We start from the raw sequence: 16,596 nt of genomic DNA, 5'->3' as shown, positions 1-16,596 counted from the left end.
AACCGAGACTGTTTCTCGTATTGGTTGGCTACTAAGAAGTCGTCTAGGTTAGTGAATATTCTCAGCCATTCTTTCGTAGGCGTTCGGCGACCCAATTGGTCAGGGATGCCAACATAATCAGAGCGGTTGGCAGCACGAACGGGAGTCACGTGAATTGTAGGAGCTCCCCTTGATAGGCTAGTCGAACAAATCGACGATGTTGAGAAGCCATTGGTACCTGGAGGGACGCCTGGCTTAGATCTATTATTACTAGCCAGTCTTCTGTTTGTAAGACGGCTGCAACCTCGTAATGGTGAATTAGTTTGAATGGCTTTGGCTGTAGGAACGCATTCAAACGCTTTCGGTTGAAAACAGGGCATAGAGCCCCGTCTTTTTTCTTGATCAGAAACAGGGTTGAGAGAAAAACTGGGGGTTTGACCCGCTTCTTCTAGAACCCCTGAGTTCTTTAAGTCCTCGATCTCGAGAGTGACCTCTGCTGATTGTTGCGTTTTAAAATCTTTCCGTAAAAGTAAAGAAGGACTTACCAATAGTGGTATCCGCACAAAAGGTATGCGGGCTACGGCTATTATTTTTTACCAATGTTGGGGGGGGGGGGGTACACTACGCCATCCAGACTCCACGAAAGTCTCTTAGGCGGTCCCCAATGTTATTGGTCGTCCAGATGCGGTCACCTTCGCTTAGAGTACGGATCCCTGGTGGAGCCCGTACCTCCGATGGAGAACTCCCTTCCCACAGGACGTCGCCCCTTGGGAGTACCCCGGCCATAATTTGAGTTCGAGGGCCTTCCGGGCTTTAAGCTCGGAGGAATCCTTGATAGTGCCTCCCGAGTGAAGGTATCCTTCCGGTAAGGATCTGAGTCATGTTCTCGCAAATTTTATTATTGTGGCACTCCTTGCTGGTCCCCCTGCTGAAATAAGGTACGTAACGAGGATACCTCAAACATTAACATCTTAATCGACGCTCGTAATTTTTTTTTTTGATAATTAGAAACGTCAAATCATAGGCTACATCTGAAACTGTCAAAAGGCAAATCCATAATGAAGACAAAAGAATCCCAAATTACATACATAAAAAATTTACGCGCGGGTATGACCAGTAAATAAAAACAGGAACGACCAACGACAAGAAAAGGGAAAATAAATTAGTAGAATATATCCTCACGCGAAGAAGAAAGAGCAAACCCTATCTCAAGGACTTCAAAGTCAAATTCGAATAATACCTATTATTAGTAAGTAACCATACGCGAACAAGACGCTTCTTTTGGTCTTATTATTTCAAAATCCAGCTATATTTTCTATGCAAAGAGTTCGATTTAATATCATTACTATAATTATTATGTCAGACCAAGAATTTATTTTCATTTTATTTATATTTTGTAACGGAGACTGTGTTAAATCAACCCGGAATGATCTTTATATTACCTACCTAACGAATTTTATCAATTTAATATGTTCGATTGTCGTCTAAGTCACAAAATCATACTGTCGACATGAACAAGTGGTCAATTATAAAAAGCTCTTATCAAAAGTATTTTTTAAAAACTTGTCATACCTATAAATCTTATAAATTAACTAAATGGCTACCTATTCACGAATATTTTGTACATTTAACATGAATGAGTACGAATTTGTATTATTGTAGACGACGATAGGAGGTTAGAATTTCATAACATGTTGACGTTTCAATAAATATGTTTCTGTTTTAGAGACTAATATGTTATGAATTAATTTTAAGTACTGGCAACACTAATTAGTCGTCAGAAAGCGTTTCCGTGGACGGACATTTACCAAACGGTCCCAAACCAAATGGTCCCATTTCGTTTGTTTGATTCGGGTATTGTCCGGAAACTTCATCTTGGCTACGTGGCAAAACTGTGAACTACAATCGAACTTCCGGTTTCAAATAAGGAACGCCCCCAAATTATTCATTACATTTTTGACAGTCGTATTGGACGCATCTATCTATTTTACGTAATTTGAAGCTTTTTATATTCAAAAGATGTCTAAAACAATACGAAGTGTTGTTAGAAATATTATTAGTAAACTTTTGATGTATTATGAAGAAGAAAAAGAGTCGCATTAAAAAGGCGAGCCTATACAATACTTAAACAAGCCCATATCACGGGTGGCGGTCATGTCAGGTATGTCAAAATTCAGTGTTGTAATACTAGAAATATTTCCCCAAATACAATTATATAGTTGTGTGTATCGTAATATGTTTTATTAATATTTTTAGACGTATAATAATTAAGTATAAATGATCATTTAAGTACACTGGCAGTGTAATAATAAATTGGCAAGAAGCATATTTTCAAGAATAAACATTATTGTAATTAAATCAATTATTACAGAGATGTAAAATTTACAAAAATGCTTAAAGTTATATAGATACGTCTTATACGAAGTGTATCATTAATTTACAGGAATATCCCCAAGGACAGTTTCAAGAATCAAGAAAGAAATGACTACAGCGAGTACCTCCTCTTCAAAAATCGTAACGCCTGGAAAAAAACGCCGTGGAAAAAATAAGATTGCATTGAACAGTATGGACTTATGTACCATACGTCAAAAAGTGCAGGAGTTTTATACTGTCCGCAAACAAGTTCCGACGCTGCGAACCTTACTAGTTTCTTTAAGAGAGTGCATGGACTTTCAAGGAAGCAAAGAATTTTTACGGCGATGGTTACATAAGCTAGGGTTTAAATTTAAAAAAAGCCTTTCTAAAAGAAATGTTATCATAGAGAGACACGACATAGTTGCGTGGAGAGGTAGATATCTCAACACTATGCGAAATAATCGACTTGGTGAAAATCGTTCTCTGTTCTATGTAGATTAAACATACGTGCACGCATCCTATGTTATTAATAAATGTTGGCATAGTGATGATATTAGAGGAGTTTTGAAACCGAAATCCGCTGGTCCTCGATTATGCATAATACATGCTGGGAGTGAAAATGGGTTTATTATAATGGATTGGTAGTATCTAAATCAAAATCTGGAGACTACCATGACGATATGAATACAACTAATTTTAAACAATGGGCGGAAACACGCCTTGTTTCAAACATTCCCACAAATTCTATAATAGTTATCGATAATGCCCCTTACCCATAGCGTTAAAATAAATAAACCGCCAACTATGGCCAATAGAAAAGCGTTATGACAGAATGTCAGAAAGAAAGTATGGTTAAAATTAAATTAAATGAAATAATTGATAGAAATAAACCACCACCAAAGTATTTATTCGACGCACTAATCAAAGAAAAGGCTCAACCAGTGTTGCCAACCGTACTATAATTATAGTACAATACTATAATTTTGATTCTGCAAAAAATGTAAAATACTATAATTTTACGCCAAATATGCCAAAATACTATAATTTTAAAGGATTTGAGCCTAAAAATATTCCTGTACTATATTTTTTACAGAAATACTATAATTTTTATGCCCTTGTACTATAATCACCATAGAAAAATATGGCAACACTGGGCTCAACAGTAGTTCGTCTACCACCATACCACTGTGATCTTAACCCAATAGAATTTATGTGGTTACTTGTGAAAAGAAGAATTGCAAGTAATACTGTTGATTGCCGAGCAGCTGTCATGCAGAGGCTAACAGAAGATGCTTTTGGAACGATAACACCGGACGATTGGAAAAAACAATGTGAACACACAATACATTTGAAAGAGGATTATATGGTAAAAGATAGATGTTGTGAGATTATGAGTGACCAAAGTTTAGTTTTTAGTGTCGATTTTGATAGCAGTAGCAGTGTTGCCATATTTTCCTATGCTGATTATAGCACAAAGGCGTAAAAATTATAGTATTTCTAAAAAATATATAGTACAGGAATATTTTTTCGTCTTGAATCCTTTAAAATTATAGAATAATGGTATATTTGGCGTAAAATTATAGTATTTTACATCTTTCGCGAAACCAAAATTATAGTATTGTACTATAATTATAGTACGGTTGGCATCACTGAGCAGTAGTGAAAGTGAATTAGTATCGAGTGATGTTGAAGCTAATATGTCTGGTGTAAACTACCTCACTCATGATGATTAGTTTAATCAATTTTTAATGTCGTGTCCTTGGAAATGTACTTTTAAAAGTTGTGTTCATGACCTTACATATGATGTTATCAATTATGTCCTTGTATTTTTAAACCGATAAGTAGGAACACATTGTTTTAAAATTTGTAATGTTAGGTGGATATAATTTAATTTATAGAAAATAGTTTTCATAGTAGTATGTGTTTCTACAACAATTTTACTAAAAATACGATATAAAAGACGTTATTTGTAAATTATAAAAAAACGTGATTAGGTCATCAATATAATATTGAATATGTTATATCTTTCACTTCTACTTATTTAATCATAATTTGTGTTCTCCTAGTTATTTAATTCATAAATACCTGCAGCAATATTATCAGTTAATATGGGTTCAATGATAGATTTCCTTCCAAATTCAATAATTACGCTGTATTAATTAACCTAATATAATAGTTTGGCGGTCAACGGCTGGTCGGCCCCAAGTGGACACATTGACGCCAGTAGATGTGTTCATAGCAAAAGTTGGGAAATGCCAAACTGCCAGCAAGTCCCATCTGCTGGCCTCCCCGTGGCGACCTCCGGGCAATGCAGCGTACGCTGTAGCTAACAGCAGGGGGCGAAGGGCGAGTGACCGGCGCCATAAAACTGGCCTTCTGGCTAAGGGAAGGAAATCCCCGACAGAAAAACCTGGTCGAGCCGACCTTCAGAGCCCTTGTGGCTCAGGCCTCGGGAGCGCTGGGCTAATCACCTTGCCTCCTTAACCGAAACAGATTAACAAAACACCTACACAGCAGCCTCGGACGACAACCGGCTCTGTAAAACGACGACCTTGCATGGAAATGGACAAAGAAACAGGTAGAGTAATCCTCTCTAACAACTCGAGTATGCGCATTGGGACATATAATGTTCGCACCCTGTGTACCCCCGGAAAGGACCTGCACGCCACACGCATCATGCACACCTATGGTGTGGACATCCTAGGGCTGAGCGAAGTGCGCTGGAAAGGAGCCGGGAGAAAGTTGATTGAGGGTTACTCTATTGTCTACTCAGGTCAGGAGCAATACCATCGCCAGGGAGTGGCAGTAATGATGTCAAAGAGAGCGGCCCGTTGCCTCGTGAAATGGGAACCAATCTCGGAGAGACTGATACGTGCCTCCTTCAAGACGCCTGGTAGCTCCTTGACCGTCTTTCAGTGCTACGCCCCTACTGAGGATGCCGACGCGCAGACAAAGGATGCTTATTACGATTCTCTCCACGCGGCAGTCTCCGCCATCCCCCGAAGAGACCGCGTGATTGTAATGGGGGATTATAATGCGAGAGTAGGAGCAGACCCGGTGCTTGGCCCCACGGTGATGGGACGACACGGCCTCGGTGACCCCAACGATAATGGTGAGCGGCTCGTAGAATTCGCCACTCTGAACGAGCTTGCAATCGGAGGCACTGTTTTTCCCCACAAAGACATTCACAAATATACGTGGACGTCTCCTGATGGACGCACGAGGACGCAGATTGACCACTTCTTATACAGCTTGAAGCACCGAAAGGAACTTCTTGACGTGCGTACTTACAGAGGCGCCGATATCCATAGCGATCATGAGTTAGTTATTGGAAACATCCGAGTAAAACTCAGTCGCCAGGCGAGGCCTCCAAAGCGCGAACGAATTAACGTTGAGAAGCTCCGACGCCGAAGAATTCGGACCGACTTCGAAACTGCTGTACGAGATAGTGTAGATCGTATCTACGAGCGGCACAAATCTGAATCCGACCTCATTGAGGCGGACTGGAGCCTCATAAAGAGTGCGATTGTGTCGTCGGCTCGTACCGTCCTTGGTACCAGAAGGAGTGGGCAGCCAAAGTGGATGTCTGATGAAACGTGGGTTGAAATTGGTGAACGAGCCAGGCTGAAAGCCCTGAGAGACGAGGAGAGAGACCCCGACCGAACCGAGGACCGCCGGACTGACTACCAGACCCAAGACAGGGTAGTCAAACGATCCGTGCGGTTGGACAAGCGCAATTTTATGAACCGGCAAATTGAAGCGGCAGAGGAGGCAGCAAGCAGAAATTACACCAGGAAACTCTTCCGAATCACCCGTGAAGTCTGCGGCAGGCGAGCACCGACTCCCGGAGCCATTCGTGGTCACAGTGGAGCAATAGAGTCTGACGCAGAATGCGTCAAGAAGATTTAGAAGAATCATTTCTGCGGAGTGCTGAACCGCCCACCCCCTTTGAATCCCTTTGACATATCTGCGGAAGCTTTACTTTTGGACATTCCCCGAGCGACCGACATTTCCGATTGCCCGCCCACGCACACCGAGATAAAATCGGCTGTGAAAAGGCTCAAGAACGGAAAGGCACCGGGGGGAGACGGGATTCATCCTGAATTCCTCAAGTACAGCTTGAGCGCAATCCTGCACCCTATGTTTCATCTGATGACAAAGGTGTGGAAAGAAGAGCGCTGCCCAAGGGACTGGGTGAACGGTGAAATCATCACACTTCTTAAAAAAGGTGACCCTCTAAGCTGCGACAATTACCGAGGCATTACGCTACTCAGTGTTCCGGGAAAGATTTTGGCAAACATCATTTTGATGAGAATAAGGGACCCAATAATGCACGTCCTCAGGAAAAACCAAGCCGGGTTTCTACCTGGTCGAGCGTGTGCAGACCAAATCCACAACCTTCGATGTCTTCTCCAGCAGAGCCATGAGTTGAACAGTCCGATGGCTTGCTGCTTTGTGGATTATGAGAAGGCTTTCGACAGTCCGCACCGCCCCTCCCTCTGGATGATACTGGGAGCATACGGGATCCCTCCCAAGATCATTGCCATAATCAAAAGCCTGCACGAGAATAACGAATGCTGTATCAGAATTGGAGACACTGTCACGGAATGGTTCGGGGTCACGACCGGAGTCAGACAGGGTTGTGTCCTTGCACCGTTTCTCTTTATCATTCTCTTTGACGTCATACTACGGAAGTCAATACAACCTGACCGAGGCATACCTGTTACCCCAACGGTGAAGCTATGCGACCTGGAATACGACGATGATGCTGTCCTATTCGACAACTCAATCAAGGGCATTCAAGAGACAATCGACAGGTTGCATAACAACTCCTCTCGCGTTGGTTTGAAAATCAACGCGAAAAAAACCAACGTCTTGTGCAATAGCACCTGTCCTGATCCAGATTTCCCTCTGATTAGCGATGGACAAAGCATCGAGAGCGTCGACAGCTTCAAGTATCTGGGAGTACACATCACGGGAGATGGCATTTTGCAGAAAGAGCTCGCTATCCGAATGGGAATGGCTGGAGCAACATTCAACTCGATGCGAAATGTCTGGGACTCACGATTGTACTCGGTCAAAACCAAATGCCGCCTATTCGACGCTTGCATTCTGACGGTGCTGCTTTACGGTAGCGAATCATGGCACCTTACGAAGGCTCAGAGCAACCGTATACTGAGCTTCGAAAACAGATGTTTGCGACGAATACTGGGTGTGCGGTGGTATGACTTTAGGAGCAACCAGGAGATAAGAGAACGTACCAAGCAGCCTCTCATCACGCTGAAAGTGAAGAGGCGACGTTGGACCTGGCTCGGCCACGTGCTGCGGATGCCAGAAGAGAACTTTAACCTGGCTTGCCTGTTCTTCAAGCCGACCGGATTCCGGCGTCCTGGAAGGCCGCTAAATACAATCTACATAGTGTATACGGCGGAGCTACGGGATGCTGGTTTGACCTGGAACGAAGCAAGAAGACTGGCGAGCGACAGGGATTCTTGGAGGCGCCGCGTGGTGTCCATATGCTCCAGCTAAGGGGCGGATATGGGCAAAGAAGAAGAAATAGTAATAAGGTGAAATTATTTGAAATAATTTTTCTATTTATACTTATCGAACAATAATTAGACTTGTAAATTAATTACTTACTGAGAATAGAATTGATATAAATTAAAAACCTAATTTCGCGGTATTTGTTTTTTTTTCAAAAAATGACAGCACTGAGAAATATTCTATACGCGACACGGGCGACTTCCTGCTGTCGCCTAAATAATGTTGTCGTACAGTGGAATGATTAAGACTCAGTGTTGCCAGTTCACTGAATTTATTATTAATTTTATTAATTATAAATAAGTTAATTTTATCAAAACTTAAAATAGGTAGGTACGCATATGGGTTGAAAATGTTTAGGTTTTTTGTTTGTCACAAAAAGTAACAGGGAATTTGAGAAATTCCGAGTCATGGTTTTTTACCTCTACCTGTCAAAAAAGTTTTAAGTACTTACTGGCAAATCTGTTTCGTTTCGAGAACATTTTTTTTCTCGGCAATTAACATCGCGTCTCGTTTACTTTTGAAGAATGAGATTGGAGAGACAGTCAGCATTTTTACGTGTAAACAGTTATTGTCACGATAGTTTAAAATACACACGATTGTTGCCAGTGAATCCACGCACGTGTACAGGCGCTATTAGATTAAATCATGTCTTGATAGTTGTCATTTTGATAGATTCGGGAGCGGACAAGAAAAGAGGATTAACGTTTCAGATCAAAAGTTTTGCTGGAACACATAACCAAACATCAAATCTCTAACTATTTCCGGTTACATACTGCGCATGCGCATCATAGACAATATAAAATCTGTCAAATTTAAATCTACTAATCGACGGCTGGAATCACATTCTGACAACACCGCGAACTGTCAAATTTCGAGAGCAATGAGCAGCATAGACTAATATAAACATTAAAAATTTTGACTTTTGAGGTTATCGTGCGGACTGCGGTTCCATCCCGTGCCGTGTTGCTGTAGCCGTGATCACGAACATTGATGATATTATTTGCTTCTCTAATTTGACTCCTATCAGTAAATTTCAACCAACAATGCCCCTGTATAGGAAATTATTTATACGAACTAATACTATCGTGCGGCGTTATTACTCAGTTAAGCAAAAGACTTTGCTTGTGGAACTCAATCGAGATGTGAACGAAAAAATTATCAACAATGAATTGGTGCCCAAAAGGCATCCCGGAGTTATGTCCACAAAACATATTGCATTACCGGCAGATTTAGTAGAATACGTAAAAATGGCTCTAGTGGACATTCCGAATAAAAATATCCTGCAAGACAGCGCCGGCTTGATAAATTACTTGAAATCTCGTCACCCGCCAGCCGAGCAGTGGCAAATTCGGCGAAAATTAGAGCAAGTTGAGGATTCACTGGGAACGCGCGACTTAACAGGTAAAACGGACATCGAAATAGAAAAAATGACCGCCTCGTACAAAAGAAAAGTAAATACGATTATGGCCAAGAAAGTGTATAGATGGAAAGCAATCGCGTATGATAAATATATGTCTTTGCAATATCTAGTTGGCAGAGCTGCACCGGAATATGCAGTACTCACTAAAATTTTTAATGAAATCAAAGTCAGAACAGAAGAATTTCATCCAAAATCTTTTTTCGACTTCGGATCCGGAGTGGGTACGGGCGTGTGGGCAGCTCATGAACATTGGGGACACTCCATCGATGAATATTTCACCGTTGATACATCCAGCGACATGAATAATTTGGCAAGATTTTTATTGAGTGAAGGCAGAGAAAATGGGAATGTACCGTTTAAAAGGTTCTTTCAAAGAGAATTTTTACCTTCAAATCCCTTACCTTACGATGTTGTTCTCAGCGCTTATTCACTTTTTGAATTGCCATCATTGGAGAGCAGATTACGAACCATTCAAACTCTTTGGAAGAAGACTTCAGATTTTTTAATACTCATAGAGCAAGGAACCAATGCAGGATTTTCAATGTTAAATGAGGCTAGAGATTTTTTATTAGATATCAAGGAAGGACCTCTCGTAGGACATGTTTTTGCGCCGTGTCCGCATGCCATGACCTGCCCCCGGTACACCGAAGACAACACTCCTTGCAATTTCGAAGTATCTTACCAAAGCTTGACACTATCAGAGAAGATAGAGTACAAAAAGGAACTATATTCCTATATTGTTCTACGCAAAGGCGCACATAGCAATGATAATGTATCATGGCCTCGTATAGTTCGTCCGATTATACGTAGATCGAAACGTGTCATCTGCAGAATGTGCTGTGCTGATGGGAAACTGAAAGAAGTCATTTTGACAGCCAGGAGACACGGAAAGCCAGCTTATGGCTGTGCTAAATTTTCCTCGTGGGGAGACCTTCTACCTGTAGATTTGGTTGACATTGAACCGGTACTACCAGATGAAAAGACTACATCAGAATGAATTATGTACGTACTTAGTTAGTATGTATTTGTAGTGTATTATAAATTTCAAATTAATTACATGTTTTATTGAAAGTTTTTAAACAATGTTGAAGACCTTTATTATACTTTCATCCCTGTACATACATATTCAGTAGATTGGAAAAATAAAGATAAGGAAAAATATAATAAACTCTTCAACATCAATGGCTGGAGAAGGTGTGTTGGACCAGGCTGGTGATTTGAGCGGTAGCATTGTTGGTCAAGATTTTTCTATGTATGATGGCTTCATAACACGATAGTATTAATGACAAAAATTTGTTTCTCATTTGGTATTCCCTTCCAAATACATCTAGAAGAATAAAACATGCTTCGAAGTAACTGCCGTCTTAAACAAAACATAATAATCATTAACTTTTACCAGAATGGTGACCATATAAATTATAAGCCATCGTACTTCTACAAAATGCACAAACTTTATAAAGGATGCTTTGAAGAAAACAAAATGAATTGAAGTTTTGAAAATTGTTTCTTCTGTTAAGTTCTCTAATTAGCATTTGTAGGAAAAGCGTTATGTGTTTTGACGCTTTATTTATCTTTCACCTGCGTAGAATATGATCAAAACTATATTATCCTGAAGGACAGAGTAATCCAGTGGGAAATCAACTAAATGCTTGCAAATTATGTATTTCACCGGACATCTTTGCTACATTATGCTATTAAAAATTTATAGGCATCCAATTATTTTTCTAGTGTTCTCGAAAGATTCCATGGCTTTTCTAAGTTTTTATCAGATCCAGACACGATGGAGATGCTCACCAGCATGTGTCCTGCCTAATCACAATTTAATCTTATATAATCGTAATTTATTACATCTACCTTTATTACAACGTTTTTATTAGGTCGTATTCTTATTTGTACGGCGATTGTTTATCCGGTGCAAATCTTGCAATCGATTTTAACTAACTTCCCGACTAGCTAGACATTTGAAACTTTTAGAATATATCAGAACACGATGCCAATGCATTTTTTTAATACTTTTAGCCAACTTTAAGTAGAATTGAATTCATTTTCAGTTAATTCTGTTTTGTATGAAAAGTTAATTCGGAAGAAATCCGTAATCCAATCCACTATTATTGGTTGCTAGGGGGGTCTGGGGTCCTAGCAACTAAATTATTAATATATACGTGTTACTATGGAAATCAATATGAATGTCAAAATGACATACAGTATTATTTCTATCAAGTACAAATTTTTTTGATCGTTTAAGCTAGTCCAAGTCAAGTTTATATGATTCAACAGAAAATTTAAAAACGTTTATAAAAAGTTCTTTTTATCTTGTAAGTATTTTTCTACATTGGATCCCCAAAACAAAAGGTTATTATTTTATTCTAGGAACACATACATAGTTCAAATATATGTTTTATTTGTGAAAGTTTTGGATTTGGACCCTTAAGTAAAATTTGTATCAAAATATCCGGTGCGTCTAATGGAGTGGAGTGGACTGTAATTAACAGCCCCTCCATGGAATAAGCCAAACCGAATCGTTTATTACCCTCAAAACTTACGCTGTTTCCGTTTACAACCATGTACTAACTAGTCGAGTGTTCATGGAAGTGCTTGCGAAACTGTATACAGACATCGCTTCGTGTTCCGTTATGCTTCACTCAAATCATAGTGTTCGGGTATGCACGCTTAAGCGTCAATTACATTGAGCTTTTTTACGAGCTGATTATTGGAAAATTTATAATCTGCCTGTAAATTCGCCCAGTGTAATCATCGAATAAGCTAATAAGCAGGTTGTAAACACTCCACCGAGAAAAGTTGAAAGCCGGTCAACTTTTCACACTACACGCCGGCGTGTGGGCTTACTGCGTCTGCGCAGTAGAGCGATGGTGGTGGAAAAACGAACTACTCATTTTGAAATTTACCTTTTTGACGTTTAATGGAAACATTGTTATGGAGCGTAGCGACCTCCCGGTAAAAAAACGAACTACGTTCCGTCAAAATCGCTCGCTGGCTTGTGGCTTATCAGCGAATGGAAAGTTTTGTGTGTAATCATCAAATCGCAGTAGCTGAACCGCCCGCTTTTAAATTCGCCAATAAACAACTCGTAAAAAAGCTCAATGTAATTGACGCTTTATTTGGATCAAGTATTCTTTCTACCAAAATCAGAAGAATTTTTTTCTCTATGGCCAATTTTTAACAAGTTTGATGTCTATGGACGCTTAACCGTCAAACAAAAACGAAACACGACGTAATTTTCGCATTTTGCCGCGAGATACCTCTAGTAGTAATACAATGACAATATTGAAAATGAAAGATGTTAAAATTGCACGTTTTTGAATAAATATAATCATTATATTATTATCATCATCATAATCAAATATAATAAATCTCTTGAGAAGTAGGTACATGATTACTATCGCGGAAGGTAGATACCTAGGTACCTACCTTGTGATGGTATACCTACCATGTATTATGCATAAATCGTTTCCATATGAATTGAGTTAATAATATATACATATAAATTATATTTTCATTAATCTGCGTATTTACAACGAAACTTTTGAATCCGAAAGCATTTCGCTTTTATGAAATTTACGGCGTTGTAGATTAGTTTCATCCACAAAAGTAAAGTTTAGTAATAAAGAAAGCAGTCATAGTTGAATAAAATGAAGCACCAATTATAGGATCAATTATAAAATAAATAATACCATTAGACAATAATCAAAATAATTCACTGAATCATAATGAAACACAGAAGAAAACAAGTACCTATGACGATATCAACAAACGCATTCTGTCAAACATCGACTCTGACAAATTTAGCAATCAGTTCGCTAAACTTATGGTAGAGGGGCATTCGGTGTACGGATTCGGCGAGATGTTTATATACAAAATTTGGATGAACGCAATTATACGTTTTGCACGCCATCTGGCGTAAAATCGCATTCGAAAATATTGGATGAAAGGCCCCTGTGTTGTATTTTATTTCATATCTGTGTATTGCACTTTTTCAAATTATTCCTTGATCAACGTGTGCATTATACTTTCAATTAAATGTTTACTAAACATTCAGTAAAATGTATTCAAGTTTGTAAATAACTTATAACTTTGAATAAATTGCTAGATTTTGAGATATTTTCTCTCATCATCTCATCATAATATTTTTTCTAACGCAACAGAATTATAGGTATGTAGTACATTTACAAAAAGTGGCTGAAAAGGTCCCAATTCTTTTTAACATCATACCTACTGTATTTTTTGATGATTTAGGACCGCATATAATATGTATCGCATAATTATTTTACAAAACAAAATCTTACTCCTTTGACATAATATTACAGAAAAATCCTTGCTATAAGCTGCAGAAAATCATCCCGAAGGCCCGCCACACCTTTGTTTTTAATTATGTTTAATTTTTTACTTCAATGGTTATTCATATGATAAAAATTGCGCATCATAATGATACAGATAATTTTCTTACAAAATTTGCCAATTAATTCACCCCTAATTCTTTATTTTCAACCTGTCTAGAGAATAACCCCATGTCAAACGCCTACGTAAATCACTATGGGTGTTCATCACTATCGATTCTTGGTGTAAAGATACTGTATAATTGAAATAAAATAATATAATACCTATTCCACATAATTTAATAATGATTAGGCCATTAACGCAAACTCTCATTTTGACTGACAAGTCATAGTAATCATAACTCATTTATATTTCACTATTGATACTCATTTTATATAGCCTAAACGCAGTATTTCTCAACCTCTTCACACACTGGACCACTGGAAAATAGGAGAAACGTTTTGCGGATCGCAAACACAAATAAAAAATATTTAAATAGTAACGTATAATGACGTCTGTCGTGTTTGATTTCATCACGTAAAACCATTAATCTATTTTAAGAACAAAAACACAATACATAAACACTAGGTGCACGAGTGCAAGATTTTATCGGAAGAGTTAAGCTCGGGTATATAGTCTATGGTTAAACAAACTCATTTGACTTCATTTGTTTGTTTTATTGAGAATGCTACCATAGTTAAAACTTCAGTTTTCAATAGAATCGAACTTGGTTATTACGATCACGGAAATAGCGAGATCTTGGATGTAATGAGGAAACATTTGTTGACATTTAAGTTTATGATTTTCTTCAGGTACATTTATTCACTTTTATAACGAGCTACTTCTTTCTCGGGTATGCCGAGTAAAACTGTTAATGTGTCGATCGTTTAAAAACATTTTCGACCCTATGCAGTAAAATCCGACCGGGCAGTAAATTAGACCGATATCGCCGGGATCGGATTACGTTTATGAAACTAGTTAAGTGTCTAAAGTACCTAATTGGTGTTTTCACCAACAACATTGAAAAAGTATCCACACATAAATGGTTGAAATTGCATGTAAAAAATCCAAGCTTTTGAAGTCAGTAGGTACCTACCAGCGGCGGCGGTTCAGCACTTCATTACAATAAACAACTTCTTTTGTAGTTTATGAATGTCATTCTTGTTTCGGGGATTTATACGATGGTTTTCAGATTTTTTATGTACTATGCTTAAATAGAATGTAATGCTTATAACGAGTAAATTCAGTCGGTCCCATCTTCCTCGTAATAACCAAGTTCGACTGTATTTTAATACACTATTTTTTTAATAGACACATGTTAAAAATTATGCACTTACAGTATAAATTCACACTTATCAGTTGTGTTATCAGAATAAATGCACAATAGAATATTTAAAAAATGTCAATACTGTTTTATAAGCAGCAAAACATCAATAATTTATTGACATGCAATGTCGAAAATGGAAAACATTCCATCAATATTTTTCTTCAAACAAGGTACAAATAAATTATTTTTTGTATACAGTAAAACCTCGTTAATACGAATTCCATGGGACCGATAATCGTAAAAAAAATCGAATTACGAAATATGAAATGTATGGGGGGAAAATATTTTTTTTTTTTTTTGATTTTCATTAATTTCGTTTCCGATCATAGATGTGCCTACCAAATTGGGTCTAAAATGTCAGGATTACTTTTATTACCTTCATGAAATAAGTAATTTTTGATGTTTTAAGAAAAAAGTCTGTCACAATTTTCAATGATTGGCTCATGAAATAGTGTACTTTATTACGATTTATTGAATATTTTTCTATGCCAGGACTGTGAAATCATTTCGAATTACGAAATTCGAATTAAAGGTATGGTTTTATATGAAAATAATGTTCAAGGGACATTTTTTCGGGAAAATTTCGAATTATGGAGAATTTCGAATTATCAGTGTTCTTACTAACGAGGTTTTACTGTACTGCTTCTATTTTGACATCCGATTTTATACTGTTTTCAATAGGTACTCTCTTTCGACACAATATCAATATTTTGATTTTTTTCAGAAAAAAACTCGCAGACAAGAATCATTTGATACTGACAGCAAGTCAATTAGATAACTTCTCAAGCTGTCATCTATTGTTACGTGACAAAGCACCACAATTTCAAACGAAAGGCGAAATATGGGTATCGACCCAAAGATTCGCCTTTCAGATAACCATTTGGCGCAGAGAACACATTCGTAACATATTGAGGTTCTATCGGATTTCAGAAATATAACAAAACAGTATTATGGAGTTATGTAGTTGACATAAATCTGCACATCATTAAATTATGTGGACACAATACTGTGATTTTATAAGTGACAAAATACTTTGGAAACCTCATGTGAAAGTAGCAAGGGCTCAGTAAGATTTTCTCGTATCAATGATATGTTTATAATAATTATTATTAAAAGACTTTCTGTTTTATACAATAATAAATTTTACAATTATATTAGCAATGTGCCTTAATACAATTTGTTTTCTTTTATCATAAATTTTTACATACATTGCATTTTGACATCAATAGTTTATGGACAAAAAATGAAAATGGAGGTATAAAAAATCATTTCTCCTCGTGACATTGAACAATAATTATAAGTGAGATGTTTATAATTGGAAATTGTTTATCTAAATGTGTTGGGATAAAGCCAGGGCTGACTATAGTCAGACTGTGTCACTGAATTTGCAATATACGATGGAAGTGCTAGTTATTGATTATCTTGGAATGCAATGCGATAACCTGTTCACAGTAAATGAAGATTTTCGATTGCATATATTTTTTAAATCAATTAACGTATTACCATTTATTTCATTTTCTCCAAATAGCTTACCATATTATTGCATTCAAAGAATGAGCAATAACTAGCACTACAATAGAAATTCACAGTTTCGTGCCATGGCCCGGCTACAGAGGACCTTAGGATAAAATTGGGA

The 16,596-nt window shown here is 37.8% G+C and overlaps 1 protein-coding gene across 1 annotated transcript; it reads left to right on the top strand.

The window, feature by feature from the left end:
* The first annotated feature begins 8,736 nt into the window (after positions 1-8,736).
* Positions 8,737-16,130, top strand: LOC147072476 (ribosome assembly protein METTL17, mitochondrial). Its single transcript, XM_085947257.1, has 2 exons — positions 8,737-10,300; positions 15,685-16,130. The coding sequence occupies exon 1, from the start codon at positions 8,922-8,924 to the stop codon at positions 10,293-10,295; it is 1,374 nt and encodes a 457-aa protein (XP_085803383.1). The 5' UTR covers positions 8,737-8,921; the 3' UTR covers positions 10,296-10,300; positions 15,685-16,130.
* Positions 16,131-16,596: the final 466 nt, after the last annotated feature.

The sequence above is a fragment of the Rhyacophila brunnea genome, unplaced genomic scaffold (genome assembly GCF_057557595.1).
Source record: "Rhyacophila brunnea isolate RB1 unplaced genomic scaffold, BYU_Rbru_1.0 scaffold_2, whole genome shotgun sequence".
NCBI lineage: Eukaryota > Metazoa > Arthropoda > Insecta > Trichoptera > Rhyacophilidae > Rhyacophila > Rhyacophila brunnea.
This window is presented reverse-complemented; position numbering and strand designations above follow the sequence as displayed.

Bases quoted from the DNA above. Each gene is read 5' to 3' on its own strand.
- LOC147072476 (XM_085947257.1), top strand. From the start codon at position 8,922: ATGCCCCTGTATAGGAAATTATTTATACGAACTAATACTATCGTGCGG.